The sequence below is a fragment of the Rhamphochromis sp. 'chilingali' genome (genome assembly GCF_963969265.1).
Source record: "Rhamphochromis sp. 'chilingali' genome assembly, chromosome: 2".
Classification (NCBI taxonomy): Eukaryota; Metazoa; Chordata; class Actinopteri; order Cichliformes; family Cichlidae; genus Rhamphochromis; species Rhamphochromis sp. 'chilingali'.
This window is the reverse complement of record NC_137930.1, coordinates 56425330-56448544: the sequence shown is the minus strand read 5'-3', so window position 1 is coordinate 56448544 and position 23215 is coordinate 56425330. Positions and strand designations below refer to the sequence as shown.

The 23215-nt window shown below is 41.1% G+C and overlaps 1 protein-coding gene across 3 annotated transcripts; it reads right to left on the bottom strand.

Annotated features, from left to right (window-relative positions):
* Positions 1 to 140: 140 nt before the first annotated feature.
* dennd4a (DENN/MADD domain containing 4A) lies at positions 141 to 22522 on the bottom strand. Of its 3 annotated transcripts, XM_080865248.1 has the most exons (31): positions 22449 to 22522; positions 22276 to 22317; positions 17459 to 17790; positions 17050 to 17296; positions 16875 to 16944; positions 16581 to 16750; positions 15552 to 15790; positions 15364 to 15430; positions 15213 to 15271; positions 14950 to 15094; positions 14654 to 14829; positions 14301 to 14401; positions 13348 to 13566; positions 12737 to 12882; positions 12255 to 12275; positions 10797 to 10930; positions 10455 to 10587; positions 10052 to 10258; positions 9821 to 9949; positions 9569 to 9713; positions 8061 to 8183; positions 6510 to 6617; positions 4904 to 5697; positions 4589 to 4808; positions 3885 to 3976; positions 3609 to 3784; positions 2957 to 3362; positions 2534 to 2651; positions 2073 to 2235; positions 1908 to 1972; positions 141 to 1439 (listed from the first exon to the last, which is right to left on the bottom strand). In XM_080865248.1, the coding sequence occupies exons 3-31, from the start codon at positions 17767 to 17769 to the stop codon at positions 1303 to 1305; spliced, it is 5121 nt and encodes a 1706-aa protein (XP_080721374.1). In that variant the 5' UTR covers positions 17770 to 17790; positions 22276 to 22317; positions 22449 to 22522; the 3' UTR covers positions 141 to 1302. The 3 variants fall into 3 exon arrangements, with proteins under 3 accessions (XP_080721374.1, XP_080721373.1, XP_080721375.1); XM_080865247.1 differs by having other exon boundaries at positions 22276 to 22494; XM_080865249.1 differs by lacking the exon at positions 12255 to 12275 and having other exon boundaries at positions 22276 to 22494.
* Between the last annotated feature and the right edge of the window lie 693 nt (positions 22523 to 23215).

Below are 23215 nucleotides of genomic sequence, written 5' to 3'. Positions count from 1 at the left end.
AATGAGCTGTGGAGCTGCATCACTCCAGGTTTTTTGTCAGTTGATCGTGAAAGAGTGAACTGTCACACTTGTGTTTTAAAGTGATTTCTGAATGAGGGCAGGTCGGAGCTGTTTTTCATGTCAAAGAAATGCCTTTGACATCTTTATATCTTTAAATATTCTCAGTGCAAATAAGCCTGCACTACCGTCTGTTCCAAGACCGGTTAGTATAAGTGTGTAAAACATCCATCAATACTCTGTATGTCACACTAAACAGTGCACTGTTGTCCAAATATCTAAAACATCGACACCATACATTGAAGACAAAAAGAAAATATACAAAATTCTAGAGTCAAATGCTCTGTACATTATTATGAACCCATTAGTGTGACTCAAAGTCTTTATAAAAGAAAATGTTGACAGAAAACATTTATCTCCTTTTGATTGATTGTACTGTTTTTAAGGAAATCCATCCTTGCAAAATCACATTTAACACAAAATTTTAATCATTACTTTAAAAAAAGATATTGCCTAAAAAAAACCCAAACTGTAAATTAATGAATTATATAATATTCCCTTTTGGGATCTTTTGGTACATTGTACAAAAACAAATAAACATTGTGCATATAAATTAACTGGCTCCATTCTTGAATCAGAAACAATTTTGTGGTTTATAATTTTATGAGGTTACAACCTAGTTTAGTGTATTTCAGTATATGAGTTTAACCTGTCTGCTTTATGAGGTGTACATGAAGAGGAAGTGATTTGCCTTTACAAACTTGAACCTGTGGAAATTTCAGACAGAACCATGACTAAGGTGTGCGTGGCAGAGACACAGCCCCATGTAAATGAGAACAAATGGCAAGTGCTCATCTTATCAAAGTGCTTTGTAAAAACATGAACGTCTAAAAGTACACACAGTCAACAACAGTCTTAACAAGGTCACCAGGACCACTGAGGAATTTCGACGAGGTGAACTTACACTTAGTTGTACCTACTTATTCACAGCTTCAACAGTAACAGAGGCATAAAGTAGACCGTGTAATAACTGTGCAAACATTTATACAGAAAATATCTTCAAAGTATTTACAAATACAAGGCCTGTCACTTCATGCCTCTCAGCTCTGACAGTTTTCAAGAAACTCATGGCAGTTGCATTATGTTCAGTCCCATTGTGCTTACAAGAGCTTAATGCTTCAGTCAGATGAGCTGGTCCTGAGTCTGAAGAGCAGTTTGACAAACAAAGAAACAAACAAAACAACAACAACAGCAGCAGTGACTGTTGGAGGGAGGAAAAAAAGCTACAGAAGGGGGACAAAATGTTCACAAACCAGGCTCTCCAAATGTCCTTCTACACTCCATGACCCCTGCTCCAGGGGGCCGGTCACAGTTGTGTGTCAGTTTAACCAGGTTGGGGGTGAGGCGATCGTATGCCAGCTTGTACTCGCGATCGAAAGCACCTGCAGGCGAGATAATGGTAAGTTAAGAATCTGTCAGCATGCTTTCTTTATATAAAATCTTTTATATCCATTAACTACAAACAGCAGGCATTTGAGAATATCGGCAGAAGAATCTACAGTCTTCTAGCTAGCTGTTCTATTGTAGATGGTCAGAGAAATACTTTGGGTTATGTAAGGTGGTACTAAAACTGTGTTATGTGGATATATTCAAATACTTTAATCTTATACTTTGTACAGAGTACAAATGAGGCTAGTGTATTGCATCCAAGATGGCTGTTTACACAAAACTTTGTACAGGATATGTGAAAAAAAGAAGAAAAAAACCCGCCTGATGGAGTTACACAAAATGTCAGGGCATCATTAAAGCCATCAAGAGTCATTATTACATATTTGGGCAAAAGCAGTGGACTGACATTTCCAGTCCTGCTAAAATAACTAAAAACTAAAATATCCATGCTCTGAACTTACTGATATTAATGTTGTTCTTCCTCAAAGCCACCAGAGCAAGGAACAATAACTCTCTGTAGAGACTCCTTTTTTGGGAGAGAAAAGAAAAGAAAAGCAATGAGATTTTCCATTCATATGATTTTGCCGGTGTAATTTTACTCATCACACACCTCTTTATTTACTTACCTCTGTCTTTTAAAACCTAACTCAGGCCCCAACAGCTGAATGATCTGGCTCATGGGCTGATGCACATCACTCTTCTTAATGCTCCTCACGAAACCCTGCAGGAGCTCCACAGTGAAGAGTTGGCCTTCTTCACATAACCCGGAGCGAACCAGCGAGTTGGCACCTGCGAAGAGGGAGAGATTAAAATCACTGCGATCAAAGGTTCATTCATCTCATTTCTCTCATTAACAGATGAGAGAAATGAAGAAACGAAGTCTGAAGGTGTGGCTCACTGATAAGATGACTTGATTAATAGGTTTCCTGAGCTGAATTATGCATGATCTACTAGTTAATATGCATTGTTTCATTTGCATGTAAATATCTGACCTTACCGGGAAAATAATTTTCTGAAGGTAGCCTGATATCACCTTTTCTAATTTATTGCACTATAGTCTGTGAAAGTAAACATTGTATTAACTTACAGTGGGTGTTCCACAGGACGTAGCAGGGTTGAACTTTGTCTTGGTGCAACTTCAAATTGTCCCACATAATCCTCACGAGAACCTGCTTGCTGTCCTCCGATGACAGCATCTGAGGAGTCTGAAGGGGACAAAATACATAAAAAAGATGAATTCATTATTGCATTGTCCTCTGTAGGCACAAGTCGTGTTATGGTTTCATGCATTATATTTTGTTAGTTTTGATTTTTAATAACAACACTAGGAGTCACCAAAGTCCCAAATAATTTTCTGAGCTTTAGAAGTGCCAGTTGGTACAAACTGTTTCTGCTTGCCTTAGCGCTTGGCTAAGCTAATGAGCTACAATATTCACTTTTCTAGTTGCTGATGGCACACGGGATGACATCATTAAAGTATTCTGCGTGGGTGACAGGCTGTCATATTTACCTGGTCTTCGTGGCTACAGTGTTGGGAGCCCAGGATAAGAGCTGGCAGGTTACTCGGCAGGTCGAGCCTTCTGAAGTACCAAACAAGGTTCCAGAAGACAATGGGATGCTGGTCAACAACGCTTGGGGAGGAGATTGCCTGGTCGCCCTCATTCACTAACAGGCTCTCCAGCTCCTTCCACAGAACCAGAGGGCTCAAGTAGGGCACTGTTACAGGAGCAGAAGCAGAGGAGCAGGAGGAGGAGGAGGATGAGGCTGGGGCTTGGCCAGCACCCCCACTGCTCTCCCGCTTCTGTGCAGGAGCTGCAGACGCCTCAGCTGCACCGTCTGTTGTGGAGATTTTTTCCTCGGGATTGGGTGGCAGGGATGTATCCTCCTCTTTAACCGGATTGCTTTTCTTAGACGACCTGATGAGAGACAGAGAGTGGATCTGTTTAAATGGGCCACGGGGATAAAAGATGTTTTGTCTGTGTCTGTGTGCCTTAGTGCTCTTTTGTAAAAAGAAAAAAAAAATGTTCCAGACAATTAGCAAGATACTATAGAAAAGACAATCTAGCACAATGTTGTAACTGAAAATAGCCCAAATTGATGGCTTTAACTATTCAAAGTGTTTGAGCTCTCTTTGTAAGCATAGTGTGCTGTGTAAATTTTACCTGCTGTGCGGTCTCAGATCTTTGATTTCCACATTGAGAAAAGGCAAGAAGGCTGTGCCGCAGAAAGGACAAGTGCTGTTGAGGTTTGAGTCATTTGCCGTCCATCCTGCCATTATCTCCTCATCATACACCAGACAGTCACATGTCTTACAAAGTGAACAGCTAGACATCAACACCTATAAAAGAAAGCGTCAGGTTCAGAAAGAAACCATCACACTGCCTGAGCGAGCCTACAGACAAGAGTTGGACTGGGATTGTTATGTGCTGGTGCCTTACCTCTACGGTGTAATTGGGAGTGGGTTGGAAGCGGCCGGTGTCGGGGGAGGAATCTGGAGTGTGAGGAGTTTTGGAGGGAAGTGCCAAACCACCTGGATACAGTGGAGGATTATACAATCAGACACAGAACGCAAAGCCAAGACTGAACACAGCTGTCAAAGCTTGAAATATCTGGATGAAACTAAGAAAAAGTGTCCAGCTGAAACAAAGCAGCAATTACTTTATTAAAATCTGCAATGAGTGTTTGTATTTGTGCCGCAGGTTTAGTGAGTCTGTGTCTCTGCTTGTGTGCACGTGATTGTGCATGCACGTGTACATATTGAAGTGTGTTTAGCATAGGGCCTGTGGCTGGGTGCAGAAAAACCTACACACTGCATCATCCCTCACGCCTGCTGGCCTACTTTCCAATAGAACAACACCCAACTCTTTCCATCACTGAGGCCTACTCTTACTCTAAATTTAGACTGCCAAGAAGTGTTTTCATGCAAACCTGCACAATGCTGCAGTTATAATGAGCTTGTAACAACAAAGCTTTAAGCCATGAGTTTTTTAGATTAGAGCTGCTTCTAGCAGGAAAGGGACCTGATTTAATTGACTTTGTTGATCATCCAGTGTAAGTATCAGTAACGTTGTAAAATAACAATGTAACACACGAAAATAAAAGCTTCACTACAACAATATTTATTAAAAGATGTGGAACGAACCAGAAAAGGAGTTGTGTCTGAACACTCTGTTTGGGGTGCCAGGGCTGCCCAGGTTAGTATGATGATGCCCAACGGGGCTTCTCCTGACTCGGGACACGCTACCATGCTGTGGGGATGTAAATCCATCTGGATCTAGACAGGAGTCATTATCAAGCAGCGAGGAGCAATCGGCCTCTCCTGAGGTCAGTGAGGACACACTCATGCGGTCACAGTTTGCGTCCTGCAGGGGGCAAAAAAGAACTGTAACTAGATTTCATCCTAGAGCCAGTAATCCCAAATATGCATGAATTATTTATATGTTAAAAAAATTCTAACCTGTGTTAGTGAAGTTTGAGAGGACAAACGAGAGTAGAGACGACTAGCTTTCTCAGCCACACCCTTTCCTGCTGATATAACGCTGCTCTTGAAGATGTCGAGAGTTGGGGTGAACAGTGTTTCCATGGAGAACGATGAAGTGGAAGGAGTGGGTGATGACGGTGAAACCAAAGAGGGAGGCCTCTCTCTGTCTTTGTTACAAATACCAAGAGGAAGAGATGGAGACTGCCTCAGCCTCTCCTTTGTTTTGGCAGGCAGTGGGAGGTGTGTAGTGGATTGAACTAGGGTTGAGGATTGCGGGGAGGAGTGGGGAGAAGAGGCTGAGCGGAACAAAGGGCTTGAGGGGTTCTGCAGGTCCATACTGGGCGTGCGGCTGCTCAAGGGGCTGTTGCCATTATTCATGTACGTTTCAATCTCCTCGGCCAGGTTGCGCCTAGAGTTGGATGCACTGCTGTTGTCATGGTCACATTCCTGTACGGTCGCTGTTGCCATCAGCGACAGGGGATCAAATCCCATCTCAATACCTGTCCTCCTCACTGTCCCGGCATTGCAGATAACGCCGGCCCTCTCCACTGGGTGTTTCTGTTTATCAGTCTCTGTGACCTCTTCCTCTACTTCATGCAGTCTGTCAGAAGCAAGGTGAAGCTGCTTTGATGTACTTAGAATGGGGACACTGAGCCTCAGAGTTCCCTGTCCACCAGACAAGTCCAGAGAATTTGGCCTCTCTGCCTTTGGCAAAGCTCCACTCAGAAGAGTGTCACTAGATGGACTGGAAGCCAGCCTAAGGCCACTGCCTGTGACAAAAACACATTTGAAAGCATTCAGCTGAACGGTACATAGTGGTTATACGCAGTAATAAAACGACTTCTTGAGAGTCTGCTTTATAAATAAAACATTGCTGTGTTAGCATCTTTTGATTTGGAGGCGCTGGGAGAAAGAATGGAACCTCCACATCAAACGCTGCAGTTTTGAACAACATTTAGATTGAGAATTAACACTAAAAGGCATTTTTGTGCGTTTTTGGCTAGTCCACTGAAATCTGTGGCATTATTGTGCTCTTGCATTATTCTAAAAAATCCTGTTAGATTTGAATGAATTGTTGCTGGTGTTCTACTGTTCACGCCAACATGAAGCTGCTGCAGGGACGAGGAGGAAGGGAAACTGGCAGCTCTGCGGTTCCTTAAGGGATATGTGTTTATCTTACAATACAGCTGTATTGCATTTTAAGCCAAAAGTAATAAGTTATTAAGGCTCTGATAAAATGCCACACCAATTACAGAGGACTACTGATTATGAAGACTGAAAAATTAGAAAAACAACACAAAGTCAGACACCGCATGTCATGATTTGCAACAAAATTCAAGGCAAAAGTCATCTGCTTACATAACACGTTTATCCATCAGCAGATTGTATTTTTTTTTAATGAGAAACACCTAAATTTAACAGCAAATGGACAAGAAAAAAAACCACTTTACACCCACAGCCAGATGTGATACCACCAGCTTTTAAAGGCAAAGCATCCATTTTGCAGTGAGCTGTGAGTCACTTTTTGCAGAAATAATCCCCCAGTGTCAAAGATACGACATAAAAGCAATCCATAACTCACTTGACTTGACTCCTTTGTCTTCCACCAGGGCTGTGCCATCACTCTCTCTGCTGCACAATCTCTCTTCCTCCTTAGACAAGGAATCATAGCCTTGGTCTGACTGTTCACCTGAAAAAGATAAGGAGAAATCACTCCGCTGACGCTTACTTTTTAAATGTCCTCTCACTGGTGTTTTGTTTCTTCCTCGAGTGAATTAGAATTTGTTCTCCATGGAAGCTTTATATGAGACAACTGATCAGAGAGTTTTTGCTTACAAGCGCTTTGTGACATTCCCTTCAGCATGAAGCACACAAAACACCCAGAATAGAAAAGCAGGGGCACCAGAAAAGGAACAGAATATTTTTATAAAAACTTCATTAAATTCACAAGGTCAAATAGCAGGAGACAGTACAAACCTTCTCCACTGTGCTTGGAGTATTTTCAAAGAATTTGTTCACTTTCAGTAGTTTGATGAGACAAGTTGTGCCAGATGATATTGTTAGCGCAAAAGCTTTGGTCTTTTCAGCTTTGGTACTTGTCTTAGCTGCGAAGATGTGAGCTTACAAAAGAAACATGCCTACCTAACGCTATCCAACATAATACAATTTTCCCCAACCCCACCCATACCTCCACCACCACATATTACAGAGCAGACTTTATGTAAGTGCTTGTTTCTTGGCTTTTACATTTGCATTTTCCCCAATCACTTAAAATGTAATTTGAATGCAATTTGCCTTTAATGCATAATTCAAAGATTTATTATATGTATTTATTTATGCTTTTGACTGGGCTGGTTTAAAAGCAGCAGAAAGTTTTAAAAGTTATATTTAAAAGCAAGAGTAAGAAAGCAGCTACACAACAAACTGCCACCACATCTCCATCTACGTTACGCCTTCTTTCTCTTATCCATGCCTGAATGGACCCTACCACCAGCCGAGGGCGGGCAAGCCGAACAAAAAGGATATAAAATGTAAATAAATAACAAAAGGTATCACCTGTTATTTGCTTACATGCTGAAAGGTACCTATAATACGGCACATGCAGCACACATATTGTATATCTATGTATTTAGCAGAGTGCCTTTGACTACACATCCCCTTTATTCCCTATTGCTTTCACACCATTAAGTAAATAATCAGGGATCAAACTATCCTTGATCCTTGCACCTCACCATCCATAGCATCTAACCACAGAGGAAAAAACAAGACACGACACAACCACTAAAGAGATTTTCGCTCTGATTACCTGGCATAATTCCATAATATCAAAATAAACAACAAAAACGTCTCTCTGATATAAATCAAGTACATCAGGTATGGGAAAAACCAACAGTGAAAACGGTGAACCTTTCATCACACCTTAATACTGGAGTCTTTCATATATTAGTTTGTGTAAAATGACTGAGAGAAAGTCAGTGCAGATGAATAATTAAGGTTTGAGATTCATGATGTTCTGCCACTTTTAAGGCAGTTAATTCAATCACATCCCATAAATCAGAGAGATATGAGGGAAAGTAAAAGGCTGCACGTAAAATAGATGGAATGAGAACGACATAGGGCAGTAGCTCTCTACCTGTACTAAATCCATCATCGCTGGAGTCCATTTTAGTGAAGTCGGTGTCGATGGAGGTGCGCTCAGCAGAGTCATTAGCGCTGTCCAAACTGCCATGGCTGACTGTGTCTAGATCGCTGCCGTCTAAAGGGAGATAAGAGCAGAGAGAAAGGGGATGAGAGAGGCTTCACAAAAGACAGACTACCAACAGGATTATGAAACCAGAGCTGCACTCACACTATATATGAGCGATGTATAAACCCTCACTGAACTGTGTTGCAATCATTATCATCTGCAGCAAACGCAGGAATGTTCTGAGTGCCACAGCATCAACCAGCGCTATAAGATTTATCTATTTTACCTCAAAGTGAAGAAAAGTGAACGAATCTTGCTCAAGACCGAAGATGCACTTAATATGATCGTGTTTTTATTTTGGGAATTTAAACGTTTAAAACGTTAAGTTAAAATATGTGCAGCTGGGAAAAATGTCGTATCAAATGGTGTAAAGCATTACTTTTTCATTAAAGCCTATCACTCAATATGTCATTATGGTAATGAGGGTCTCTGCGGGTTGTTGTGGGAATTTGAGACTGAGATCAAAAGGAATCTGTATACTTTGACTGCCAGGGAGGAAAACCTCTTCACTTTGTGTAAAAGGTTTCAAAAAAAGCAAGGTAGGGAACCAGGATCAGACTATGTCGCATGAATTCATAAAGCAATTACAGTAACTAAGAAGAAAATACACCATTGATGAAGTCAGGAGTAATTTTCTGTAAATTTGATGCAGTCCAAAACATCTTAAAGCCTCACTGGGATCGAGTGTAAAGCAGTCACTACTAGTTCTACTTTTGACTACAGAACTGCCTTAATCGGAGTTCTAAGGAAACATTTTTCAGAGATGTTATTTGAGATGATAGTATCACACAGTTTCTGCAGATTTGTTGGCTACACATCCATGATAAGAATCTCCCATTCCACTAGATCCCAACAGTGCTCTGTTGGATGGAGATCTGGTGACTGTGGCTGCCATTTGAATACAGTGAACTCACTGTCATGTTCAAGAAAGCAATTTGAGATGATTTATGACACAGCGTGTTATCCTGCTGGAAGCATCCATCACAAAATTGTTACACTGTGATCATAAAAGGATGAAGATGGTCAGCACCAATACTCAGGTGAGCTGTGGTGTTTAGATAACATTTAGATGTTACTAATGGGCTCAGTTTGCCAACATACCCTCCAGCCTGAACCGCTAATACAAGACAAGATTGATCCATGCTTTTTATTTACAAGAGGAAAAAGTAGTTTTCACTAGAGGCAAAAATATGATGTGTGTGATCTATGTAACCGCCCAGGAAAGCATTCACAGAGAATTACTGCTCTATACAAAATGTTTGGCCAGATGTTTGTGGAAGTGCTGTAGTTGAATGAAAAAAATATCTGTATGTTTTGTTTTGTTTTTTCACCAAAATATATGTAATTGGGTTGTTACAGACAGTCACATAATCAGGAATTTAATTTTTCCTTACCTGAAAGATGAGGATCTCTTTGGGAGTTCCGTTGTTTCCTTCCTGCTTGCTTGAACTGGAGCACACCGAGGAGCACGTTCCTCAGCTTTCCCCATAGAAAGTAACCTCCCCTGGTGGTCGATGGCCAGGTGCTCTCTAATACCGCCTGGAGAAGAAATACAACATATTTTAAGATTTAAGCTCCCATCTCAATCCAATATGCAAATTGCTTGCATTTTCTTAGTTGTATTGTTAACGACCGATAGCACGCACCTTGTTATAGTACCCATATGTGATAGCATTGGGTTGAACTCCAGCTTTCTTCATCTCAAACAGCACCCTCACAGCCAGGACTGGCTGGCTGTACTGTCCACACAGCTGCAGCAGCACACGGTAACAAACCTTGGAGAAAAAAACACGTTAACACTGAAAATGTGCAGCGTCGTCTTTTCTGAATCATATCGGCAGATCTGTATTGTTTTCTTATCCAGAGCAGTTTCCTACCTCATCTGGAGCCTGCAGCTTTTTGTCCTGCATTTTCCTCAGCACATCATAAGCCGTACGCAGCGCTCGCACCTTGGAGTGGCAGTTGCCAACAAATCCTGGCAAGCAGATAAACCACAGGCCGTAGCAGTGGCGAAGCAGACACTTGGACCACATCTGAGGCATAGATGAATATGTTTTGGCCATCCTTTGAGCTGATTTGATCTCCTAAGATGAAAAAGATCAGATGTAAATGTGATTCATTGTCTATTAACAACCAGATTTGCATTTTGGATTCACATTCATATCCTTACACATGATTATGGAGAATAGGCACAGGAGTAAATGTGACATTAATTTGAACATATTTAGGTTTATCTTTGTTCATGAAAGAAACCAAATTGACATGAAGATTCTTAAGGACCTGTTTAGAGCGTCTAAAGATGGCTGTGGGGCTGGCTGGACTGCTGTGGCGTGAGGCTATGCCTGCCGATGAAGGACTTGCTCCCTCCAAAGGCTCCAGAAGCTCAGCATTTAGCACAGGAAATGCAGAGTAGCTGCAGAAGAATCCAAAAGTAATGTGTTACAGCTCAAAATAACCACACAGCCCTGTGGCAGTGACAAAGTCTAACAACGGAAGCAGTTTATGAGTCTGTCCTTTGGGAGCAGCACCCAGTGTGCTGCTCAAGCATACAGGACAGAGTTTTAAAAAAAGAAACCCCCTGTCTTGCCTCTCTCATTTAGAGATTCATCTGCAGTGTGGTACCTATAGCACAGAGGATGCTCCTCTCCCTGCGATGGCGGAGGCAGCTCTGGAGGGTTGATGTAGACTGTGTGCTCGCTGCGGTGCGATTCATCCAGTTCGATCAGTCTGGCGTCCTCTGGTCGCTCACTGTCCATCTGGTTTGCAAGAGAAACACAAATTCAGCAGCTGTCTTCATCTTTCCTTTTAGCTGTTCTCTAAACACAAATCTACAAGTGCTAAAGCTTTCTGGAAGCATTCAGATCCGACCAGATATCAGGGTCAGTGAGGACACAAAGATGTCAGTAATGAACCGGCCTGCATCAGAAATATGGCTTTTGCTCCAATTCCAGTTAACTACAGGGCACTACCGAATGCTTGATCCCGTGAATTCTCCAAGACCGAATTAATCTAGGCTGCAGTGACCTGGACAAAATTGATGCCATGTTACTCTAGGGACATGAAACCATTTAACTGTACAGCTTTGGCAGCACTACTTGATACTTAACTGCCACATTTGCTTCAGCTCCAAATGGACTTATCTGCTGTCTGGAGAGAAGCTTTCAAAGCTTGCCTGCATGCCTGCATGCCTTTCTGAGAACAACAGCAGGAACAAAGAGAAGCCGAGCAAAAGCATACATGCTCCTTTTTTAAAGAAAATCAGCTCTGAATAGTTTCCTGGGACATTATAAAAAGCCTACTGAGCTGATGTGCACTCACTTGGCTTGTCTGAATCGATTACCAGCTTATCTCGGGCATGAGTTTCACAAAAACGTTAATATTATGGCAGCGGCTGAATAGTTTCCCGGTGTACTGGATTACAGGGTTTGTTCCACTCAGTTGAGTGGATGATTCAGTCACCGGACCCTCACTGACCTGTTTGCCCTCACTTCAATTCTGCTCTGTGTTTCTCTGTTTGTTGCCCTTCCTCTTACACCCGAGAGCTCTTTCTCAATCACGCATTTGTTGTCAACCTCAGCAGCAATGACGCTGTATGAATCAAGGCTTCCACTTCTCAATAATAACCACAATGACCATTAATACAGTTCAAACTCTTCAAGCAGGATGTAAATGTGACTTCCTGATTGCACAAGTGTACTAGCACACACACACACGTACACACACGAACAGAGGAGGCGGATGTTTTAGTGTTTTTGTGCGAGGGTGTGACAAAACAAGTTGTCAGTTTGTGTTCATAAAATCTGTCAAGTCTACGAAGAATTAGCACAAACTAATAATCAGCACATCCCACGGGATTTCAACAACAACAACAACAAAAAGGATAATGCAGATTTCTGACATCTAATGCATGTCATCACATTAAAGACATTTTCTTTCTAGCCCTCTGTTACACCACCTTGATTTATTCAAAATAAGTGCACATAAATATAATGTACATTATTAAATCCTTTGATTGGGATCAATGTGGGAAAATGTTAAAAATATTTTATTTAAACAGCAGCATAGGATTGAGTAACTTACCTTTCCTCCACTGGAAAATAACTGATAGGCAGGGACCGTAACGACAAGCAAAGGAGAAGAAAGAAATGACAAGAAGGCAGATAATCAGAACAGCAGAAGAAGCAAAAAGAAGACAGAAAACATCTTTAAAAAGAAGCAGACAATAAAGTTGATGGAAAAGCTTAGAGCTGATCTTACAAAGAGGCCCAAGAGATGTGCTGAAGTGTTAATTACTTTTTGTTTATTGCCTTTACTTCCTGTTAATTGCTTTTTCATTCTTTTTGAAAATTAAATAAAGTCCAAAAGAGGTCTTAATTTAGAGGACAGTGCGTGATTAATTGTTCCTCTAAATGTTTCTGCTTCTTTTTTAGAGAATTTCTGCCAGCAGTCAGAGGCCAGACTAAATATCGCTCAAAGAGCGTTTGTTCCTACGCAGCAGAATGATTTTGATGAATCATCTCTGACACTGAAAATCCATAATAAAGATTAGCTGTAAACCTCACCTTATCAACACACTCATCAAAGAAAGCCAGGCTGGCATCTTTATCACTGACAAAGGAGCACTCTTCTATGAAACGACTGAACATTTGAGTCTTGGTCATGAGGGAGTAAAACCTCTGATGGGAGCGGTCTCTGCTCTTCAAGAAGCCTGTAAAAAAGAAAACGAAATTATTTATTGAAAATCTTAAAAAGTGGGGAATTCATATCCGTCTCATGATTCTAAATCATTGCATTTACTTGTCAAGCCCTTGCAAAATATTTATGGGGTAAAGATGCAGCCGTAACCAACATTTCCGCAAAATAAATGCTGTGTTATGAAACAATTTGTTCTCCACTGCTCCTCTTACATAATAGCACACAGATGTGCAGGGACATTGTGCTATTAATCACAGTGGCCTCTCTGACTTGTCATCCAACCCTAATTTCCACCGAGGCTTAACATAAATCACAACAGTCATTACAGCTCTGATTTGAGGCCAGCTTAGCAGCATTCAGACCTTAACCCCGCGACTTACTACAGCACTGAATCACAGAGGGAGGGGAGCCATGACCTGTCAGCATGGTTTGCCGTGACTTAGTATGGTGAATATTACTGGCTGAGAGTGACACATACCTTGGATGTCAAAGAGGGAGCTGGCATCAGTGGTTTTCTCGGACGGGGCTTGGGTGATGGGCAACAGATAGGAACGGTAGCCTCGCAGGATGGCAGCCATGAAGCGCAGGAAGGCCTCCTGGATCTCGAGCTCTAGTGTGTGCAGGCTTTTTCCACTTTCAAGCTCACAGTCGGTCACTGTGTGATCCATCTGCACATCTTCATGGTTTAAATGACCACCTGAGGGCACACAACAGCTGATGTTTTAACAATCCATACGCGCGTAAACCACCTGATAGCAAATAACCGGTTATTTAACCAGACACCAGTATTATTATTACCACAGACCACACACTTTTTCCACAAGGAAAGAAGTATTAAGTACAGCACTCAAGACTGGAGTAAAAGTGAGACTGTCAAAGTCAAATTATGTATAATACTCTGATTTTCACAGCAGACCTAGTTAAAAGAAATGCAGAGACCAACTTGCCAACAGGTATAAAGCTAGCAAAAACAGACCACTTGGCATGATGTCGCAAGCAAATTGTTCCTGTCTAGACCAGTATTCATGATGTCATGTTGTTCAAACACCACAGCGAAGATCTAGATTTTATAAGAGGCAGGACATAACAGTTCATTTTTGCATAATTTAAAAGATTTTTAAATTAAATAGAAATAGAATAATAAAAACAATAATCTGAATAAATCACTAATGAAAGAATACCATATATGGAATAAGAGGAAGGGTGAGGATCAGTTAAAAAACCATAAATGGCGAATGATACATGGTCAACATGCTCTTCTATAAAAGAACTAATCATTGCACTATTTTATTAACGGAACAGTGAGTGCATCCTGTCAGTTTTCCTGTAAAGCTGCCCATAGAGGCTGACTCAACAGACTCATGTAGCCTAAGCAACCAAAATTATTCATGAAACCACTTAGAGGATGACACAGCATCAGACTGGACTCACCCTCAATGAGCTGCTGATAGAGCTTATTCAGACTATTGAGAAGATGCTTGCAGGCTCTCCTGGGCAAGATTTTCCACGTAAGAGCCTTCTTGTCATCTTTTCTGAAAGCACAACAGATGGTTGTTGTTACACGGGAGGACAGTTAGGAAACAAAAAAGATATGAGGGAGGGAGGATTCACTGATATCCTCACAGAATACCTTTTGAATTGATGTGGGAGACCAGTGGGATCCAAACATGTTTTTTTTCTGTACAGTAAAAATACTTCACATTCCACCTCTTATCATTACATAAGAGTTGATTTGAAGGTGGCCATCTAGTAGCACAGACTGGCTGCAGTAAGAGGTCACTTACTGGGAGATGGTGTTGGTGTCCAGATCCACACAAGTGATGTCAGCCGGGGGGACGTAAAGATCAAAGTACCGGGAGTCCATGCCCACAATGAAAGGGCATGGTGCACTAAGAACATCTGCCAGAGCCAGCGGGCACAGAGGGATGTATGGACATGGCCAGTGGAAGGGAAAAATCATCTGAAAAGGATCATAAGTAAAATTACTATAAACAATATATACAAAAGATTTTTATGGTCCCATGAAAGACCTTCGTTTTACTGTCAGGAAAAAAAGAGGATTAAAAAAGACAATACTTACAGACACAAGGGCCTCGGTTACACTGGTGAGTACAGCGGGGCGCAGGGAATGAACCAGGATCTTGTGCTCTGTGACAGCCAACACGAGCAGAGTGGCAGCATTTTTGGGGCCCAGATTCAGGAGCAACGTGGAGAGGCTTCCCCCACTACCACACAAAAACACACGGCAATTTAAAAAACAACAACAACAACAACACAAGTTTTCAGATTAGGATTGCAAAAAATGCAAGATGTTGTAATTCTGAAATTTATTGTTATCTTTACCTGAGTGGGAGCGGAGAGGACACAGGTTGGCTCAGCATCAGGCTGTCATGTGGAGACAGCTGTGGAAGACACAAGCAAAATTTAGTGAGTTAGAGCAAATTTAACAAAGAACCCACCCGTACAAAGTTGAAGTGATTTCTCATAAACTCACCTGGACTAGGATGCGCGGTCTCTGAGTGGAGGGAAACGGCACATTTTGCATGAAGTGAGAGATGTGCCTGTGAGTAAAAAATCAATTCAGTTAGTAAAGTTGTAACACTTCTTACTTTTGTATGATTTATCAGGCTGTGAGCTAAAGTGTCTGATTTGAAAGGGATAAAATCTGTAAAAGTTGCTAACTTTTCAATAGGCAGGGAATGTGGCCCAGAGATGGAGTATCGGTAGAGGAAGGTGAGAAAGCTCCTGAAGGACTGGAAGAAGGGCCAGTGGGAGAGTAAGCAGATGCTCTTGTTGCTGTAAACATTTCTGGTCTCGTCAGGTCTGAGATCAGAGCTTGGCAGGCCGAGCTGTGAGCGCTGACGCTCAGACAGGTTCTCCTCTGGGTAAGGCTCATAGAACTGGATAGCTGCTCCGTACACCTGCACACAAAGGGCCCCCAAGATAATTGCGTGAAGAATGCACAATGCATCTAAAGGATGCGCACGCTTGTTATCCTAATGCAAACCCAACAGTAGCCACAAGTCCCTTGAGAAACACATTCATTGAGCATGTAGTGGCGGCTTCACAAGAGAATTTTCAACATAATAAATCCGCCCTTTGAAGTTCCTTCTCCCAAATAAATACACAAGTCATTCCTAGCCTAAAGTGCCATGAGACTAGCCTGCAGACTAGAGGTTGCAGGCAAGAAGCAGTAAACACTGAAGCATCCAGCATTTAAAACTTGCACATCAGCCCAAGTGGTGCATGAGCCATCCATTATTCAAAAGATGAGCTACACTCAGCCGCACAATACAAAAAAAATCTTTTATGCTGCAGTGCTTTCAGAGGCTAACAGGCTTTTGGTATTCCAAACACAGCCTTTAGACCACTTTTGATTCCAGTCAGAGTTCAGAAGTTGATTAAGATTGTCTGGTATTCTTAGAAATACAGCTGCACTTCCTAAACAGTCTAATCCATAAGGGATCCTAATTCTCAGTGAGAGACAGAGGTGGAGCTAAAGATAGAGATGCTAGCTGAAATGAAGCAATTAAGGGAGATATTTTGTATGTGTGGTATTGTAGGGGAATCATTAATTGGTGATGATCTCACCGAAATGGCCGTAAGCTGAATGGAGAAGTGTTTTTTTGGCCACTTCAGTAGGTGAGTACACAAAATAACAAGTAAAAGAAAAGAATACAAAAAAGCAACTACGTACAAAGGTGATTTTACCTTTTCTCCAGAGGCTCCCGTTAGTACAAATGTGGAAAAAACAGGCAGGGAGTGTTTGGTGTGTGCAGGCCAGCACTCGATCATTGCCCCCATGGGCAGGCAGAACATAGGCACTGACTCTGGCAGTGGAAAGGACTCATAGTCCTCTTCGGGGTACCTACACAAAAGACCTGGACACAAACACATGCAAGAAATGTTAAACATATTCTTTATATGAATACTGATAATGACTGACACAAATCCATGACTAAACTTCCTTTTTCTTTTCACTGCTACAAACTCTGCACAGTTTACCTGCTTTGTATGCGATTGTGTTTGCTTTAGCCAGAGACTTCTTGTAACAAAGGTAGACCGAGGATCCCCACTGAAATACGGAGAAAGATAAAGTTCATCACATAGCAGCAACAATCTGGGCTGTGTGGGCAGACAAACTAGGTTTAAGTGATTATTTTTCAGAGCTCTATCCCACCATGCTGCTGTTGAGGTTCTTGTCCACCTTGCAGAAGGTGTGAGGGGGCGTTTCCCCTTTGCCGGGGATGATAACGCAGACATCGGTGACAGCCAATGAGGTGTGTGGCTGGCTCTTTGGTGCACGGCGGTAGGTGATGTAGATGCGTTGGGAGGACGAGCTGCTGATGTTTGCAGGGCGGCCTGAGGGTGTGGTCTGAACGATGTGACATCCGGGTTTGAGTTTCTCTTTCCACTCATACAGAACCCTGAAATATCAGACGGTGTTGGTGACTTTTTATATTTTTGAAAACTGATCAAGACTTCAGACTGGAGCATGTGCATTAAAGCAGATTACAGTGACCCTAAGCGGAGGAGTTATTAGTGCTGCTGGGTGAGTAAAAGGTCAGTAAGTGAGGATTACTTCTTACCCGAGATCTGTCAGTGGAGGCTTATCTCTGCCTCGCTTAAAGCACAAGAATATCTGTGGGCCCCTTAGACTGGCTCCATTGAGCTCTGCAGAAAGGCCTGAGGGGGTAGTTTCAACACAGGTGAAGCCTGGGGGTACCTCTTCTCCCAGAGAGCGTATCACGACAGCGACATCCGTGATAGGGGCTTTGGGTTTCACAGATTTGGGACCAGCATCATCAAAGTGTAGATCCTCCTCTAGAGGCTTGGATGAGTCGGTGAGGCCAGCAACCACAAAGTAGTCTGCTACACGAGGCCCTTTATCCTCCATCATTTCCCATTCCCACACTGTTGGCTGCAAAATAAAAAAGTGGAAGTTGCATGGGGGGGTCAACAAAGTGCACTCTATACACTGGATAACCCTTAAATGTCCTTACTCTGTATTAGCTGTTGTACTAGATTTGAAAAAAGAGGCAAAATGCAGCATGTAAAATGTACACTTCTCCTGCAGTGCATTAAATTGCATACCATACCAAAGAAATAGCACATAATGAGAGCACATGGAAGCACTTAAAATACATTCCTTGCTGCAAAAACATCATATTTCACCGAGAAATATGGGAGGGCTTGCAACCAGTGACCTTGCTATATGCCATGGCTGGTTATGTAAAACAGAACACATGCCTCTGTAGAGAAAAAAGAAAAAAGGCGCATATGGAAACTAGAATTGAACTGTAACTGAGCACTCAGAAGTGAAGAGAGGATACGTTGTTGCTCGGCAAGCAGTTTTTTCTGGGCTTTTACAGCTGTAATATTCAGACAGCATTTATTTTGGGCTCAAAAACATCATGAAAATGAAAGGAATAGAGGGCGCGCCAGTGAATTAGCTTGTTATGGCTTTATCACAAAGCATGGAACCCTGGAAGCCCTCTAAGTGCTGGGCCAGCTTATTGTGGTTCAGTTGAAGAGCCTGGTTTATCTCTCTCAGCAGTTCGTCCACACACACTAGCAAACTGATAAACAGCTGCCTATTATTTTCCCCACTGGCGTATGTGGGAGGTAGAATAGTTGTCTCACTCCTTTGTGATGGATGTGTCACTGTTAGGAACCTTGGCACACAAGGAGCTATGGCCATATCTCATCTACTGAGGACTTTGGCTTCTACTGGCTTTAAATCTAATAGTCCCGTGTGTTGTTCCTCCCTGTGGCTGCGTGATGGTACAGACAGCTAAGCACTGCTTACAGGCTCAGAGTGCAAAACTAACTCCTAACACAAGAGCATGGAAAAAAGATAATTTGTAGAAGCAAGATACTGCAGCATGTTGAGTGATGACAGAGATTCAGTTGTTTACTGAACAAGATTTAGAATTTGGTATCTGACTGGCTTTCACTTTCAATCACAAGACCTTTTAAAATAATTTACCAGCAAAGATCAGTCCACTGTTTCATAAGCTTGTTTTTGAAATGATGACTCATCACCACCAGGTTCCTCCATCCTGACAGTCTTCCAGTCGACATTGTTTTTCCATCAGTAGTTGATGTTTTTTCGCAGTTATTTGTGCTGAGCCCTATGGTTACGCGTGATGACTCGGCGTGTAAAGAGCAAAAAGGTTTCTTGTTTTTTCAGATCTCCTTCAATACTCAATTTTATTTTATTGAAAAATATGTATGCATTCATTACACTGCCACTTATGCATTTTACAACGTAGCATTTGTTCCTCTACGGTTTACTCAGGTTCTCAAAAAAGTTTTTTATTCTGAAAAACACTGATGTATATTTATTTTATTGCTTAGCTGGTCTTGTTTTTATGTTGCTTCTGCGGTTCTAGTTTTCAATGAACTATTCACATTATCTAACGGCTTTTAGAAACTTAAACTAGTGGACATTATTGTTGTGTTTTAATATTTGTAATTTTATTGTAGTTGTGAACCACTTTGTGGTCCTTAAAGGAGGTGTTATATGAATTAAAGGTTCCATATAAGTAAGTAAATCTTACTTACTTATCTGGCAGAATGTGATGGCTTCTTTTCTTATGTTAGATAATTTACATTGTTAAACATCTATATGATAGTTAATTTTGGTCTTATTTTCTAAATAGGTTCTAACTATTTTAGAAAATAAGTCCTTCCCCATTAACCAAATGAACAATCAAAGTCATGAAATATAATTACAGGTGAAATCTGTTTAAAACCAGGTGAAATGTTTGCAGACTTTGACCCAAAATAATGCTGCTGGAAAAGCTAGAAGCGATTCTTTTACCACTTTCTTTCCTGCCCCAGAATTTCTAAGCAGAAATTTGTGTGTCACATCTTTTATCATATCGCCAGCTGTTCATGTGGCATAAAATCCTTTGTAATCCAGTGCCGAATCTATTTTACCTAATGACCTAACAAGCCGAAGGCCACAATAATTCTGTTCAGCTGATTCACCTGTTCTTTGATCGCGCACAACACTTACACAACATACCTGCTGCCAGTAGGTATTACACAAATGCTGACAGCTAAAAGCTAGACAGATGTGTCATATAATACTCAAAAGGTTCTGGATTAAATATAGATGTAATCTCCTGCTCCAACCACCACGACATTACTGCGTCTATTCCTCCCCCTCGACAGGAAGTAGAGGCCTAAAATTATATCTAATCCTCTCCATAGCAACAACATTAAAACTGAGCAGAGAACAGAAGGTTGAACATTTCTAACTCCTGTGATGATACACAGTCTTTGGTTTCCTTTAATCAGAATGCTGTAGATTATTTGTCTTTGCCTGGACCGATGTGTCTGAGAAACATGTTTTACCAGATGGAGAATCGGCCGCAATAATATCTTTTATCTGTTTATGTGAATTGATGTTTTTTTTTCCATGTGATTGTGGACGAGGAAACAAACACTCTTAGTAAACATGACTGCCCACAGTGTTTCCCTTTTATCTGGAAATGCTTTCTATTTTTTATCAGTGTGATATCATATTTAATACCACAGAGATGACTATGGTAAAACAGATTGGTTACTGGCCTGTATCATCCACTTTCATGTATGTGATTGTTCATCCCATCAATCACTAAGTGCATGTTCTAGTGACAACCCCCCCCCCCCCCCCCCCCCAACACAGAAATCAAACTGACTCCATCACAAATATTTTGACTGAAATTTAATTTTGAAATGTTCTCGTATTATCTCACTTATTCTAGGCAGTCTCGAGTTTACTAAACACTGGAAGTGAGCAAGTCACAGTCGCCACAGAAACTGCAACCGCTTCATTCACTGCATTTCTTAATAACAGGACAAATAAGGACACGGCGGATTTCCTCTTACTGCAAGCAAACCAACTTCCCTATTCGCATCCACTATTATTTGCGTGAGTCTCCGTCAACCGTCCGTTTTGCAGTAATTTGTTAACCACTTGTGCCATAATGTTCCTGACATTTCCCTCTTAAGCATCCTCAAACCTAATATTTTCTTTTCATGGTATCTGAGAGCATCACACCTTCTGTGTATCTTCTTATGTTCTAAAACATGTTCTAAGATGAGTTTTTTAAACTTGCATCAGTCCTATAAAATTGTTGCATCATTTTAAACATTCCTTTTACATTTGTAGCATTTGTATGCAGCACACTCTGATTATAGCTCTCAACTAAAATGCACTGCCTCACATTTTAGAAGTCCGAACTGCCAAAGCTCTGCAGATGACAAAACCCCTAAATATCAAACATGATTTTGTTTGCACCAAAATATATTTTTAAGTGCTGGATAGGCATTAAAGCCAATTTCGGAAATTAGAATGAACTTATATTTCATCAGAAGCAACATGACCGATTATTTATCCCCAGTCTCTTTTGATATTTCTTGCCAATAACATGTTTTTTTTTCTGTTTTGTTTTGTTTTTTGTTGTTGTTTTTTCAGAAGGCAGACATTAAACTTTGAAAAATCGATCCTCCCTCTTTCTGACTTCTGCTTGTGTGTTGTTGTAATTATGGCCCAAAAGACAGAGGCAGTGGCTGCTGGACAGTCCGAGTAGGGCTGTGGAGGGATTAGAGGGCTGTGTTAACAGCAGGGGGGCAGGGAGGATGGGCAGTGTGAACAGGGAGGGAACCACCACAACATTTCACTAAGCATCTGTTCCCCATGAAGCCATGAAGACAACCCTCACCCTCATCAGCCATTTGCACTCCTTATGCTGGACAGGGGGGGAGCCCTGGCCGCTTGATGAGGAAACCACACACGCCCAAGATAAACAGAGCAGAAAGATGAAGGAGATAAGGTGGTGCTGAAAATAGGAGAACGCTGAAGGGCTTTGTACGTTAAGCTTGAACCGCACGTGCAAAAGGACTACTGGGTTAACCATAAAGTAAATGGTTAAAATTAAATAAATAGATTTAAAAAAAAACAACTGGCTACAGCGACCATAAAAATAAAGGGGGTTTCTCATATGCCCACATTTTAAGAGGCCATCTTATGGAGCACCGTCACGGGAGGCAATGGAATAAGCCTCCATATGACTTCATTGTAACCAATGGGCGCAGTGTATACACAGAAAATCTCACACAGAAACCGATGCTCACCGCAAAGAATTAATCTGAGCTTGCATTGCATGAAGCTCTTGGACAGTGATATGACATGTTTGCCGTTAATTGTTCCAAGCAGCAATCCAACATTAAAATTAGCCTTCAGTGTATAACACACACAAACATAAAGCTACAAAAATGGGATCTCAGACATATAATATTAAAAAAAATAATAATAACACAAAAATTACTATAAGCACAGAAACTACGTGTGCGAGCGTCGCTTGTATTTTTTTTTTTAAAAAGATATTCGACAAAAGAAGAATCTACTCACATCACGACGAATGAAAGATGATCAGTCGAATATGAGTACACGCTGAAAATAAAACCCAGGTCCCCGTTGATGATAAATGTTTATTTCTTACAGTTCAGATTTAAATAAATTACCTACACATATATTATAATGTATAAAATAATAAAAAATCATTCACAGAGGGTTGGACCGACCAGAATAAATGGTGTATTCCCGAGCAGCGCTTTATCCAGACCTGCGCTGTTCACGTGACCGATTACAACCCTGACTGACGTCACTGATGACAGTGCTGTGACAGAGAAAAACGTCTGTGGTTCTGAAGAAACAGGTTTATACGGAACTGCACAACTTCCGAAAGCGCTACCACACCAAAAGAGTATTATTATTGCCATAAGCTGTACTAGTCGCATTTTGTCGCGAATGATTTTGTTATATTTATCTCGAAAGGAGCTATATAAATAAAAACGTATTTTACTTTCTTATTATTATTATTTTTGTTATTGAGCTAACATAAAAAACGTCTCTGATAGAAATATTACAGTATAACTTTACTTTTACAACTTATTTATATCACCGCAATAAGCTTAAAACTGTTTTTCTTTTCATTTGATAGCTCTGTGAAACTTCTTGCATACGAACAGGAATAATAAATTCTGATGAGCTACACCTAGTTTTATTTAAATCTACTGAGTGACACAGTATTCCAGGATTTAACTGTAGTCATCCACACCGCTCAGGCCCACAACCCCCCACCCACCCATCGCCAAAGACAGACAAGACTCTTTTGATTTAATAAGCAAAGTACATTATTTTATTCTTAAAGGGAAAAGGGGCATAGAAACACTTATTCATTTTGGTAGTGCATTCAGTATAATCTGAGAATATTACATATATTAGGCTAATTATATTAATATAATTTTTGCAATAAATATAGGAATTATGATGATGGTGGTGATGATGA